This window comes from Kwoniella pini, chromosome 6 (genome assembly GCF_000512605.2).
Source record: "Kwoniella pini CBS 10737 chromosome 6, complete sequence".
In the NCBI taxonomy this organism is placed as follows: Eukaryota; Fungi; Basidiomycota; class Tremellomycetes; order Tremellales; family Cryptococcaceae; genus Kwoniella; species Kwoniella pini.
This window is the reverse complement of record NC_091721.1, coordinates 489542-503034: the sequence shown is the minus strand read 5'-3', so window position 1 is coordinate 503034 and position 13493 is coordinate 489542. Positions and strand designations below refer to the sequence as shown.

The window sequence follows — 13493 nt, the reverse complement described above, 5'->3', positions numbered from 1 at the left end:
ATATACAATATATTCTAGCCTCCATCGGTCGAATTTCGTCTATCGTCCTTCCACTGTCTGATCCATTAATGAAGATCAACAGGGCTTTCTAACAACGCCAAGCGCTTATACGACTTCTTGAACTAACTAGTCTTCTCACAGGACCTACATTCGATACTTGACTTAGAAGAATATAGGAGCAGGACAAACTTTATCACCCTTCTTCAAAGCTCTCAACCGACTATCTATCAAATCCTTCTCGTCCTGAACATCAAATCAGGCTCAGCTTTAGACTCAAGTCTATATGGATGTTTAGTGAAATAAGCATTTACTCACCTCAGTCAAAGGCCCACATACACCCGGATGACAAGGATAATAAACTCCATCTACCCTCGTATAAGCAGTCTCATACAACTCTTGTAGCTTCTCTGCTAAAGGCGGATGAGCTGGTGCACAGACTGAAAAATGGCTCGAGGATTAGCTAATAAGTACGGAGCAACGGAAGGAATAGTTTTAGACTTACCATCTGTTACTTGTTTTGCCCATATGAAATACGCTTGAATACGTTTTATACCCCATCCGACAGGTGGACAACGTCTAATTGATTCGAGATTATGTATTTTGCTGTAAAGAGTGAATGCCAAATTTCGTATCAGTTAAAAGCGTAATGGAATCGATGAGTCAAGACGAATATTCAGAAGACTTAACTCACTCTGCTAATTTGACCTGTTGCGCTTCCTTCGATTTATAAGGTGCCGATCTAAGTTGTTCAATTTTTCTCTGTTGTCCTGAGAGAGTATTATTATCCGTACATTCCTATATCGGCAAACGTTATTAGGTTCTGCTCAATGAATATAAGGAAAGAACGTATCGACTAACCTCGACTATACGGGCTACATCTGTGCCAAATAAATGCGCGATCTCCTCTACGCAAATGATCTGAAATCAGCATGCCATTTGTAATCGATTGCAAGATAAACATTTTCAACCTACCTATGGTGGTATGTGTGTCTTCTACTGTATCATGTAATACGGCAGCTTGTAAAACTTTGACATCTGTAATTCCCGTTGAAGATAAGTAATTCGATACAGCCTAGTAGAAAGGCAATCATTAGTCTTGTTGAAGATTTGTAAATATGATGGCCAGATAACAAAGGATTGTAGATATTACGAAGAATTGTAACTTACGATGGGATGATTTATACTATCAAAATATTGAATATAATTTGATAAGCTTCTTTTTAATTCAAGAGAATAGTATGATAAAAACTTACTATGGAGTTTGATCAACATCTTTTCTCCTTTGACATGAATGTTTCTTTTTTTGGTAAAAGAAAAAAACAACATCGAAAATCAGTATTTATAATTCAAGACTAAGATTAAATTTGAAAAAATGATAAATTATGTGGAGAAATAAATTAATAATACTAACCCTAGCAGCAAAATCAACTGTTCTCATTAATTTACTTAAATCATTTTCATCTTTATATTTAAATTTTCTATTATTTTTATTTCCATTTATTTTACCATTTTCCAAATTATTAATAGAATTAGAATTACCATTTTTTTTCTTTTCTATTTCCGTTTCATTTGATGATATTAATTCTAAATCAATTTCACTTGTTGTTCTAGATAATATTGGAGGAGATGGAGCAAATGATCTAGGTGGTGGAGTTTTACTTAAATCTAATTCTGATGGAGTTGAAACTCCTAAAGAAGTAGAAGATTCTTGATTATGATTAAATTTAAATGGTTTACTTGGAAATTTGTTTGAAGAAGAAGATGAAGAAGAAGAAGAAGAAGAAGAATTATCTATCATTCTTTCTATTATAGGAGGTAAATTAAGTTGTAATGATGAAGAAGAAGGTGACATTTTTTTGGTGTTTAATTGATTTTTATTTCTACTCTATATGTAATTATTATTCAGATGATGGTTTTAGATTCGTTGGGAATTGAGTAATCGAATGCAATTTCTCAGATGGTTTTTTTGTATTCCTATGACAAGATATACAAGTTTACCCAAAGTATTCTATTTGACTTCGTTCTAAATATCCCTTCCAGAGATGTCCAATTATACTATCGTGGCAAATTCTTAAATCGGATAATCGGTCAAACCAATTATTCTAAATCTCAATCAATTAATCTCTTGTTGATATAGCTATTCACGCTGTCCTATACCTATGGAATCTTCTTGATCTTAATACTGTATTCTGATTACTGGTATATCGAATATACACTGATAGATTAGATATGCAATGAGAAAGATAAAATGTTCAAAAAGTTGAATGATCAATAGAATCAATTTAATTGCTTACACATCCTTCGAAATGACGTTATGAATAAAGTTCAACAACTAGTTGGGATTTTATCTCCTTAGCGCGTATTTGTATTTGTATTTGTATTTGTATTTCTATTTTCCCATTTATAATATCCAATAGAATTTTTCTCAATTGATCTCCGTTAAATTAGTAATGGTATCTACATAGTAAATCATGCATAGATAGAAATGTTTAATTAACTCATTCATTCATTCATTCGTCACTTTTTTACGTGTTTATCTAAGCTACATTCACATTGCATATCATAAATCGAAAAAACTTGAACAGGATCGTATAAATAGAAAAGTAGAAGGAAGTGTTCTTCATCCAAAAAACAAACGAAAAAGGTGTTTTCCAATTGAGAAATTACAAAAAGCGTATCGTGAAAACCTATACGTCAAACGCATCAGATCTCCAACCTTCAGACTTCTCTTCTCGTTTCTTTTGTTCCTTGGCTTTAGCAGTAAGATCATCACCTTCCTTTTTAGCTTGGTCGGTAGCTTGTTTGCCCTTAGCCTTGAATGCATCGGCAGAGCCTACAGCACGATTCGTGGAGGAAGAAGCGGCAGCCTTGAGTTTTTGTCGTTGAGAGTTGGAGACATATGATGGAGGTTTGTTTGGGAAAAGCTGCACGTTTTCATGAGGTCAGTGAAGTCCATTTTTCGTCTGAAAATGGGAATAACGACTCACGTCTTCATCAACACCGATGTGCAAAACGTATTCACCCCTTCTACCATACTTGACAACACCTTTCGAACCGACAGTAACTGTATCGGTAGCCGATCGAGATGGGAAGATAGAATCGCTGAACACTGCATTGATGAAGTTTGCGGGAGTTGGTTTGGCATTAGTAGCTGCAATGGCTCTTTGTTGAACTCCGTATAGTCTGAAGTCAGCTTGTCGGAGATATTCAGCGATTTGAGCTTCAAGAGCGTGAGTGAGGTTTCGCTAGACAAATTTCTTATTAGCTCGTTCTCGTGTGTTTTAGTGTAGCCGGCGCAAACTCACCTTGACGAAAGCCTTGATAACGGGTCTGGCAAACCAAGCGGCTAACCACTTAGTATTTTTCCTGATCTCGAAGTCGAATCCGGAAATCCAAACATGTACATCCTTGACGACGAAGAACGTCTCTTGGTCTTCCTCGCTGGCGTTTTCCAAAGTGACATCGAACGAGATACCTTGGGGACCAAATTTGATGTCTAACAAACCTGCATCTTCGAATGGCATGAATCCAGATTTCAAGTTAAGCCAGAAAGCGATGTTTGAAGCTTCGAAGTGAAGACCTTCAACTCTGAGTCGGACGGAAGCGTCGTACTCGGAGGCGTCTTGAAAACAAACAAATGTCAGTGGTACATCGTTCAGTGGTAGGGGAAGAACGAGACATACAGGTAGCGTAGCCTTGAGTAAACCTGAGATCGTTATGTTGCACAAATCGGATGGAGTCAGGGATGAAAGACAAAGATTCAAGCCTGATATCGTCAATGACGAGGTCGACATCTATAAGTGATCAAGATCAGTATGGGTGCTTAAGCTCGGAGAGTGGCGCAAGGAACATACCTTCAGACTTGTATTCGACTCTAGGTACTGGAATTTCCTTGACTAGTCCAATGATTCTAGGAAGGATAACATCCACGAAATCCCTATACAATCCTTGGCCTTCTGCTCTAAGAGCTCCAACACCAACCTTTCCAGCATGCGAAAGGGATTCACCGAGATTCTCGATAGATTCAACGAGTTTGTTGGTGGATTTATCGTTGGAAATTCCATTAACAATAGCTTCAAGCTCGTCTTGAAGAGCCTTTGCGTCCTCTTTCCATTTAGGGTTTTCGGTGATGAGTGATTGTCCGTCATCGTATAATGATTGAGCCTTTCGAGCAGCACGCTGAGAGGTAACGTAGCCTGGTTGATAAAGTAACCTATCGAAGTAGTTACCAAGTTCTTCGAAATATGCGGAAAGCTTCTCATCGTCTCGAACATCTTCAGCGGCCTACATTTTACAAAATATTCGTTAGCTCTAGTCCGGATAACTGCAAGACACAGACTACATAAAAAGCCAGCTGACCTTTTGAGAAGCACTAATAACATCATCAAGACTCTTGTTGGATACTTTTTCAACGAAAGCTTTTAGATCCCTTCCAGCTTGTTGTACTTTCTCATCTTCATCATTCAAATCGCTCTTTTGTTTAGTTTCATCTAATGCATCTCCTGCTTTATGGGCATATTTCTTGAATAAATTGATAATTGTAGTTAAAGATCTCTTATATTGTGGATTTTGTTGAGCTTGAGTAATAACTTTTTGTAAATTATTAATAAGTTCATCTTTCTTTTCATCTGATTCAGGTAATTTTTCATCAAAATATTGTTTGGCATTTTCAATTTCATCCCATAAACTTTCTCTAACTTGACCTTGTAATTTACCTGTTTTAGCTCCTTTTAAACCTGATTTACCTTTTTGTTGAAGATTATTAAAATCTACACCTTGTTGTCTTTCTTTTTGTGAAGGTCTAGTTTTTTCAGCTGCTGCTTTTGCATTATCTGCAGCTAAACTAGCTGCATCTGCGAATATATCTCTTGTGAGTAAAATTAAATCTGATCCAAGTTGTCGGAAAGTGTCATTTGTGACTATTAAAGAAGCGATAGTTCTAAATGATTCGATTGCCCTTTGACCATCTTTAGAAAGTTCTTTTTGTGATGGACTTGAAGCTGTAGATACATCTACATCAACATCGGCAGTAGCAGCGTTGTACTGAATTTCACCATCATTAGCCCAGTTTCACGATAAATACCAACATTGAATAAAATGACAGACATCACTTACAAAGAAATTTTGCAATAAATCATCATCATTTTTAGCTTCACCCCAAGCTTTAGCTGATCTCAATACATCTTTAAGGTTTTCTAATACTCTTGTACCTTCTTGACCTAATCTAGCAGTTCTTGAATTAGGTCCACCAGTAGCTTTAAGAGTATCAGAATCAAGGAGCACTTGAATTAATTTTGATAATTGTGATTGTGAACTACGGAAAATAATAAACGTTTATTAGTCAGTTAATCTTAAAACAAAGTGGCGAGTGTTGTAAAATATTTCTTAAATATCTTCAATGTACTTACGGGAATTTACCAGCTGCTAAAGCACCACTAACTTGTGCTACTTTAATTCTTTGACTTTTAGAAGGTAATGAATTTTGTACTTCTCTTCCTGAAGGTAAAGAAGCACCACTTAAAAGTGGTTGTCTTTCTGAATTTGACATTATTATTTCAGTTCCTATTTGTTCTTGTTCTTGATTTGAATTTGAATTTATAATTGGTACGAATGAATTATTACGTGTAAGTGGAATATGTGATTGAACTGTTTCGATAACTGTATTAAGGAAATAACTCATGAGTTGATTAATTATATATAATTTGCTATGAATTATCACTGCGCCTCAATACGAGTACAAAGGATCAAATGATGATCTGATCAAGAATGATGTGAAATAGAGTAAGAGGGAATAAGGGAATGACGTATAATAAAAACACATGATGATTTTTCGACTACTACCACTAACTCTTAAGCTTACTCGTCGTTCAAGTTTAAAATCTGATCGTGTGAGTACTAAGTACTACTATTACAATTGCAATTCCTTTGAAGAATGACCTCACCATTGATTATTATTGTACCTGACCGGAGTATATTCGTATTACCCGGTTACCCTTAGATGTCATCATTATTCATTACAACTTGGCAAGTAGGAAGCACGTTTGTAGGAATGTCTAACATGTGGAGACTCCGGTGCCTCCATAATTCACACAATGTATTATGTAATAAAAGGTGTAGTAGTACATGTAAAGACAACAGCAAATAGCTACAACAACATATATAAACATATGGAGAACTACTTAATCATAACAATTGTCCATGAAAAAGAAGAATCATTAATTTCGTATCCCTAGTATATAGCATCGTTTCATTTCTGATATTCATTCGTTCTCATCTTCCGCAATTTCTCACTTAATTCTACTTCTTCTAAACCATCTTCTCTTCTCATTCTTCTTTGTGACCTAGGTGACCAAATCAGTGCTGGTCCATGTTCATCAAGTACGTGCGGCGAGGTAGGTCTAGGTGATGTCGATCTTATTGGACGAGAATGGTTCAATCCGCCCGGCCGCATAGGTAAAGGTGATAAGATCGGGATTGGAGAAAGTATTGGTTTTTTCGTAATCGCGTTCGCATTTGAAGATGATGTCGGAGACAAGGGAAGTAATGGTGAAGGTGAAGTGGAAGATAGGAGAGAAGCTCTTGAGCCATTATCATTCGCATGACCAATGCCCAATTTCAGATCCGTCTTGATAGCTACATTATGTCTTTCGCTCTTGTTCTCATCCTGCATATCGTCTTCCCCGCTACTACCACCTTGATCAACCATAATTCGTTTCGAATACCATTTAGATCTATGTATATTCCAATCTTCACTCGTCTTACCTAAACTACCAGGTGAAAAAGCAAAACTATTTTTCCTTCTTTTATTCCCATTGCGTGTTATATCTTCATCACTTATTGCGGGTGGATCAATAATTTCATGTCTCCGATCTACATTTAACATCTCATTTTGATCAGGTGGAGTAGTAACAAAAACCAATTTAAGTGATTTAGAAACATAATAAGATTTTTCAATTAATTTATTGGATGATGTAGAGATACGTTTTTTCCTTGTTGTATATGGGTTATCTTCTTCATCGATTTCATTTTCATCTTCACTACTTGATTCTTTTGAAGAAGGTACACATACGAATTGAAGTTGTATAGCATATTTCAGATGATGAGATTGATTTCCAGTATATGTTTTCTCCCTTACTAATAATCGTCCTCCAAGGGGTACTTTCCTTAAATCATACGGTAAGAGAAATACTTTAACGGGTGAACTTGATGATTTAATAAGTATCTGAAGTTGTCCTACTGATGCGACTTGATATCCAGGAAAGGATGGTGGTTGTGCATTTCGGGTTCCTGTTTGAAATCGATGATAATAGGAGGAGAATTGACGATAATAATAATCCTCTATTTTTACAGTACTTGTCCAAGGACTTGATTTATTACTTTGCGTATGAGGATCAGGGTACGAGGAAGATTCAGGATTAAATAAATCATAATATGTAGCTGAGAAAGGTATTTCTACAGCTTTAGGGAATTTCAATTCCCTTGGACAATTTTTTCCTTTTCCAACACCCATCAAAGTGAGGGAGAATGCATTTACTAATTCATGCGGTTGATGAGCATGAGACATACGTGAATGAAGTAATGATAAGTGATAAGAGCCTAAAAGTGGTTGAGAGCGAGATAGAGGAGGGGATGGGGTTGGAGGGTTATCATTTGAATCATCTTGCTGTAGTGTTATAGGTGATTTTTTTGTTGAGGAGATGTAAGTAGGAGAAGAGGGTGAAATTAAAGATGTAAGTGGTGAGAATGATGATCGATTCGAAGCTCGCTTGGTAAGAGTGGGTATAGGTTTCGAGCCATTGTAAGATGTAGAAGGCGAAGGTGTCCTAGATGGACCAGCTACGATAGGAGGCTGCGATAAGGGAGAATGACGAATAGGTGATGAATTATACGAAGATGAGAATGACGTTGATATAGGTGTCGATGTTGTCGCCCTAGGCGAAGATTGGATATAAGTCATATCATCAGTCTATTTGTTGTCTGACTTCGTATGATCAACGATTCGTAGTTGAACGAAGTAAAGGAAGAATGAACAAAGAGATATGGTTTGATGTGATGTGATTACATCGAGTTCGAGTCAGAATATGAGTGTGATTCGGTTATCGGGATTACCCTGATAACACAGATCCTCCTTTTAAGGGTAATTTTGTTCGATCGGTTATCAGCTACGTTGAGAAGCTTGAAAATGAATGACCATCTCGTTCATCGCTGCTACATGGACAGCTTGAATGTATATAATGGAGCAGAAAATCAGCCAACAAAAAATCATACGATATGAATGTCTCAGAGCAACGATATGAACGACACCAATTCAAGATCATGTTGCATCTTCTCATCAAGCAATTCTCAATTGCCAGAACAAATTTTCAAACTATCCAAACTGCATCACAAGTCTGCTGATTATCATACTTGCCTGAATCCTTTGAGAGCGTTCTACTTGACTACTCAAAGTGTCAATCAGTGATGCAATCCTAAGTTTACAGAATAACTAGATAGCGAAGATAGAACATACAATGATGAAGTCTAAAAGCAAGACACCTCCCAAAAATAATAACGTCACAAATGATAAAACCATTCTTTCCTTCATATGATGAATTTTGATCTACATCATAACAATCAAAAGGCTGTTGTGGTTTCATTGGTTGTTTTACTATAGGTTGATTTGTGATTGGGATTTTCGCGTCATAAGTGGATTGATTTGGATTGGTATCTTTCCAATTTGTCAAATGTATAGGTTGTGGATAAGCAGGTTGTGGTGTCGTCTATTGCATTTCTTTAGCCATTATGGTAGATAATAGGGCTTTTCTTCCAAATTCTCAGTATTCAATAAATAAGTGAAGTTTCAGCTGATGGTATTCGTTTGGATTATATGCTCTGTGAGTCGTATACTCAGAAATTGAATGACATCGGTTGAAACTTGGATAAGAATATATTGAAAATGCGATAACACAGCACATCAAGGAGTCGTCCTTCGGAACTGACACCTATAACTTAATTCTCGACCTTCGCGACATCATAAGTCAAAAGAAACCTTAAATGCATCAAAGTTTCAAAGTACAACATACACACAGACATATAATCATAAACCATCATATGACTTCATTACAGGGTTTCATCAATCTTTAGCTGGATTCGGCGGAATCTCTGATTGGGCCTTGGAATCATCGCCTACTTCAGGTTCAATGACCTGGTCAATTGGAATCTCATAAGGGTTTGGTGAAGGTGGTACGCTATTTCTAGCTTTTGCTTTCAAAGCTTCTTCATTTCTTGCCACTAAGTTTCTCAAAGCATTTTCGGCTACTGAAGACGATCCTGGGCTTCTTGAAAGCAAAAGATCGCTTTCGGTAGTAGTTGGCGAAGTGACATCGATATCTGGGATATTATCTTTATCGCGCGCTGGGTCTACTGATGGTAGCGCACCAACGGAATTGGATCTCATTGGAGGAATCGGCACGACCGCTTCGGTGGTATCGTGCTTGAGATCGTGTTGGTTCAAGGTCTTGTCATTTGCGAGCTCAGGAGAGGACTGTCTAGGAGGTAAGGGTGGGGGAACTGACTCAGTTTCGGGACTAGATGGTTTAGCTGGAGAGGGTATGTCCGTTATGCCGACACTCGAATTAACACTACTTTGTCCAAAAGCCTCCACAGATCTTCTTGATGGTGATGGTGATACGCCCCGCTTCACATCTTCTACCCTTTCTTGCCTAAATCCATCTTCGGCCGATACCTTTCTGACCATCGTTTCACTCGCATCGTGCCCTATCCCGGTCACTTGTCCAGGCCGTTTCGGAACTCTAGGTACCACCATTGATCTGCCAGAAGTAGGCTGGGTGAGAACGGGTGTTGAATTGGATGATCGGCGGGTCTGCGCCATGGAAGGTGGGACAGAAGATGAACCGTCCTTGACCATACCTGTCGTTGGTCCAGATAAGGATGGGGCCCATTTGGGCGGGGATGTCGACGCTGGAGAGGTGGTAGATTTAGGTGAAGCGAATAAGCTAGGTCTCGAGCTGGTTGATGCAGATCGATTCCTGGCTGGTATTGGCATAGGTATGGATGATGCGTTGGCGTGAGCTGCAGCATTGAGCCTGTCTTGCAGAGATCTGTTCGGTGAAGTCGACAAATGAGCTCGTTCATCTTCCCGGAGATCTTCTTCCGGTGGTCGGTACAGTGCTGGTGCTCTGATCTCCTCCCTTTGTGGCTGACCCTCTTTGAAAGCCTTTCGCTTCGCTGCCAAGCCTACACCCCATTTCTTTAGACTGTCCCTAGCTGTCCCTACTTGAGCTTGTAAGGCCTGCTTATCCCTTGATCGAAGGCTGCTGATTAACGAAGTGGTCGAGCTTTGAGGTGCCGCGGACGCGAGGTCTGCTCCGTATTTAGAGCTGGATGTCGAGGCGATGGAAGCGTCAGACGGCGCTGGAATGCCTCTGAGGGAATGCATGTTGATTTCACCGTGAGGTCTCTTCGCCGGCGAGGGATCCCTGGGTTGCGTCCTTTCAAGTGCTTGCTTTTCTTCCTCGGATAATGGAGCTGTGCTGGATGATACTTGTACAGCCGAGATAGAAGGGCTATTAGTGTAGTTGGCTTCCAAGATGGGATTCTCGACGAAGGACGGAGCTTCTTTATCAATGTCATTGGACGTTCGCGGTGCCATGCTCTCATCAAGATTGCTGTTTGAGCCGCCAGTAACTGTCTGGGCAGTAAGTGAAGGGGGGCGGGACGATCCAGTCTGAGCGAACCACTTCTTCGTATTCTGTATTGCAGCAGCCGTCTTTGCTGTAGTACCATTACTAAGGGTAGGGGGAGCAGTGTCTGTGCGGGATATACCCAGTCCTGTCGGATTCTCCGAATTGTCTAAGTGTCCCACATCGGCAGTTTTCGACTTATGTGGGATTCTCTTGCGAAGATTTGCAGTTGATGGTACGGCAGAAGCTGGATCCTCATTTGATGTCTGAATCTCCACATCTGGTAGAGCCCCATCACCTTCTGTGCTTTCCTCCTGCGTGTCCTGGCTGACCTTACTAGCCTCGTTGAAGATCCCTCCTCTAACGTTCAGCCTACTGGTGTCGAAGAAAGCTAGATCATCCATATTTGGTAGAACGACTGACTCCGCAAACTGTCGAAAAAGGTTAGCTTGCATGCCTTACATCAATAGCCTGACACGGTCGCGAAGACTCACGACTTCTCTTATTTGTTTTTCAATAGCTTTTAAAACCATTCCAAGCTGTATTTTCCTCTCACTGACAACTGGAATGATCTGAATTTCCATTTTGGGCATCGCGGTAAAGCCATACCATATTCTGTTGCTAGGTGGCTTCTTGATTTGCATTACTAAATTGCCTTCTAGCGATTTTAGCTCTACAGCAAGTACTAGGTCTACAACGTATGGCTTGAAGCCTGTGGGAATGGTTGCAGTGGTAGCGATTGTGATGCGGATCTGTGAATTGGGACGACTCGGGTTCGAACGGTACTGAATATGCGCTTCGAAAGCCGCTGTCCCTTCCGCGGTCAGGTCTTTCAGCATGGGCTTCGATAATCTGTACAGACTCATGAGCTCGGTCCGTTCACCTATCCAGAGCACTTACAACGGTGATGATGTTCCAACGTTCACTTCTCTCACTACAATCGGGCCAAGGAAAGAAGGTCGGTTGACTCTGGTGAGCTTCTTCATGATTCTATTGATGATGAACTAAGTCAAAAAATGGTCAGCGTGAAGCATTCCCGTCATGTGTTGAAAGCGCTTTACCTGCTCGAGAGCTTCTGTCTTATACAAAGAAAAGAAAATTCTTCCAAACATAGCATTCAGCCATCTCATAGGAATAGGATCCGGCTCCGTGTCTATTGTGTTGACCAAATCTTGCATATCCTTCGCTTGGAATACATCTGTTGTCTTGGTATGCGTAGATTGGGAAGAAGCTTCAAGAAGAGCAAGATACCAATCTTCCATTCTAAGTTGAGTCAGCTTTGACGGTGCAATACTCCAGTATGTTCATGTCAGAACTAGCGACATGTACTCACTTCATATTTGACTTTGTGAACAAGAAGATCGGTTTATTCTCCATCTCAATCTCTTTACCCGCTTCATTCTCGGCTTGCGTACCCTTACTAAGTATCGGTAGCCCTTTCTTTTCAACTCCTTTGGCTACTCGTAAGACCACCGCATTACGCTTAGCAAACATTTCGGCGTCCTTTCCCTTGAATCTCTTGCCATCTTCTCTCTCGATTCTAACTGTATACTGATCCACTCCCAAAGCAGCCACGCAATTGCTTTGTGACTCATCTTCGTAGAGAAACAATACGGATCCCTTCAACACACAAAAAAAGAATTCTTTGGGTACCGGTTCTTTCTTGGCTGCTCTAGCGTCCATCACCGAACGGTAGGTTTGAGCTAGTCTTGCAGAGTATGTCGTTGGATTCGAGCTTGTTGAACCATTTGTGTTTAAAGATTCGGTATCTCCTTTCTCTCTATCCTTTTCTCCTTCCGATTCTCCATGTTCTCCGTCCTCAGCTGTCCCAGTAGTGCTAGAAGTAGCAATGGCATTTTTCGTTCCGGTACCAAGGGGTTTAAATTGGCGCCTCACAGTGAGCCAACCGGACAGAGGTTTTTCGACTGGGCTGATTGTTATTTTGCTCTTTTCGATCTGTTGATCCCTCTCTTCTTCATTCTGTAATTCCGCTTTTTCGGCCTTGAAAAGATCAGAGTCACCAATAGGAACCGATCCGTACTTAATGACGTACCCTATGAAAGTATAAGGATGAGTACTCTTTTGAGCGGAACTCGAGGTACCTACAGATGGCTACGGCTATTACTAGCGGCACAAAGGTTACACCTCCTAAAACGTATATGACTAGCCATTGAAAAGGCCACCACATCTTACGATGCCCCTTGAGTGATTTGATATGCCCAGAGTAGATTGCTCTGCCACCTCTCGGATTGAACGTAAGTAGGACCCATGTATCGTATTGTATTGACAGTAAGAGGATTACACTTAGAATATCTATCTTTTGTGTGGTCAAGGCATCATCAAACACGTGCTCTGGAGACTCCGGATATTCATGATGACGTCGCCGGTTATCGGATAGGCAAACATATATATCGTTCTTGTATTGAAGAAGGCGCGCCAGGTGAAAAAAGCTCAAGTGAATGAACATCCAGGAGGCCTATCCGCTATATTAGCATACAGATGCAGCCTCTGGGGAAACACTTCATGCCCTTCGGCCATCAGGGGATCCCGAGTCTTCGTGTATCTGAACGATAGGCCTTCATATGTCGGCAGACACTCGCTATTTGGCCGAATCTCACCCGACAAAGCTTCTCACCGATCTAACTCTCACTCTGCGCGGATCAGTCTCGGTTCGAAGATAACTTTATTAGGTAACTTGCAACATGTGCTAGGTGGTATGCTTGTATACAGGAACGTGAGGCTGAACAGTGAGATGATGCCATTTCCCACATACTACCTCGTTAAAGACTTGGTACAAACCGGACCCGTTGT

At 40.1% G+C, this 13493-nt stretch overlaps 4 protein-coding genes across 4 annotated transcripts; all 4 read right to left on the bottom strand.

Annotated features, from left to right (window-relative positions):
• Nucleotides 1-162: 162 nt before the first annotated feature.
• I206_104645 (uncharacterized protein) lies at nt 163-1852 on the bottom strand (the record flags this gene model as incomplete). Its single annotated transcript, XM_019153946.1, has 9 exons — nt 163-243; nt 316-437; nt 503-603; nt 692-795; nt 859-905; nt 973-1072; nt 1168-1183; nt 1254-1297; nt 1412-1852. 9 exons carry the CDS (start codon nt 1850-1852, stop codon nt 163-165), a joined length of 1056 nt encoding a protein of 351 aa, XP_019012686.1.
• An 835-nt stretch (nt 1853-2687) lies between these two features.
• I206_104644 (uncharacterized protein) lies at nt 2688-5680 on the bottom strand (the record flags this gene model as incomplete). Its single annotated transcript, XM_019153945.1, has 8 exons — nt 2688-2924; nt 2988-3245; nt 3306-3622; nt 3684-3794; nt 3855-4284; nt 4360-5043; nt 5116-5314; nt 5409-5680. The coding sequence occupies 8 exons, from the start codon at nt 5678-5680 to the stop codon at nt 2688-2690; spliced, it is 2508 nt and encodes an 835-aa protein (XP_019012685.1).
• Nucleotides 5681-6247: 567 nt separating this feature from the next.
• I206_104643 (uncharacterized protein) lies at nt 6248-7957 on the bottom strand (the record flags this gene model as incomplete). Its single annotated transcript, XM_019153944.1, has 1 exon — nt 6248-7957. One exon carries the CDS (start codon nt 7955-7957, stop codon nt 6248-6250), a length of 1710 nt encoding a protein of 569 aa, XP_019012684.1.
• A 1155-nt stretch (nt 7958-9112) lies between these two features.
• Nucleotides 9113-12870, bottom strand: I206_104642 (uncharacterized protein; the record flags this gene model as incomplete). Its single annotated transcript, XM_019153943.1, has 6 exons — nt 9113-11113; nt 11177-11534; nt 11583-11686; nt 11744-11945; nt 12016-12736; nt 12789-12870. The coding sequence occupies 6 exons, from the start codon at nt 12868-12870 to the stop codon at nt 9113-9115; spliced, it is 3468 nt and encodes a 1155-aa protein (XP_019012683.1).
• Nucleotides 12871-13493: the final 623 nt, after the last annotated feature.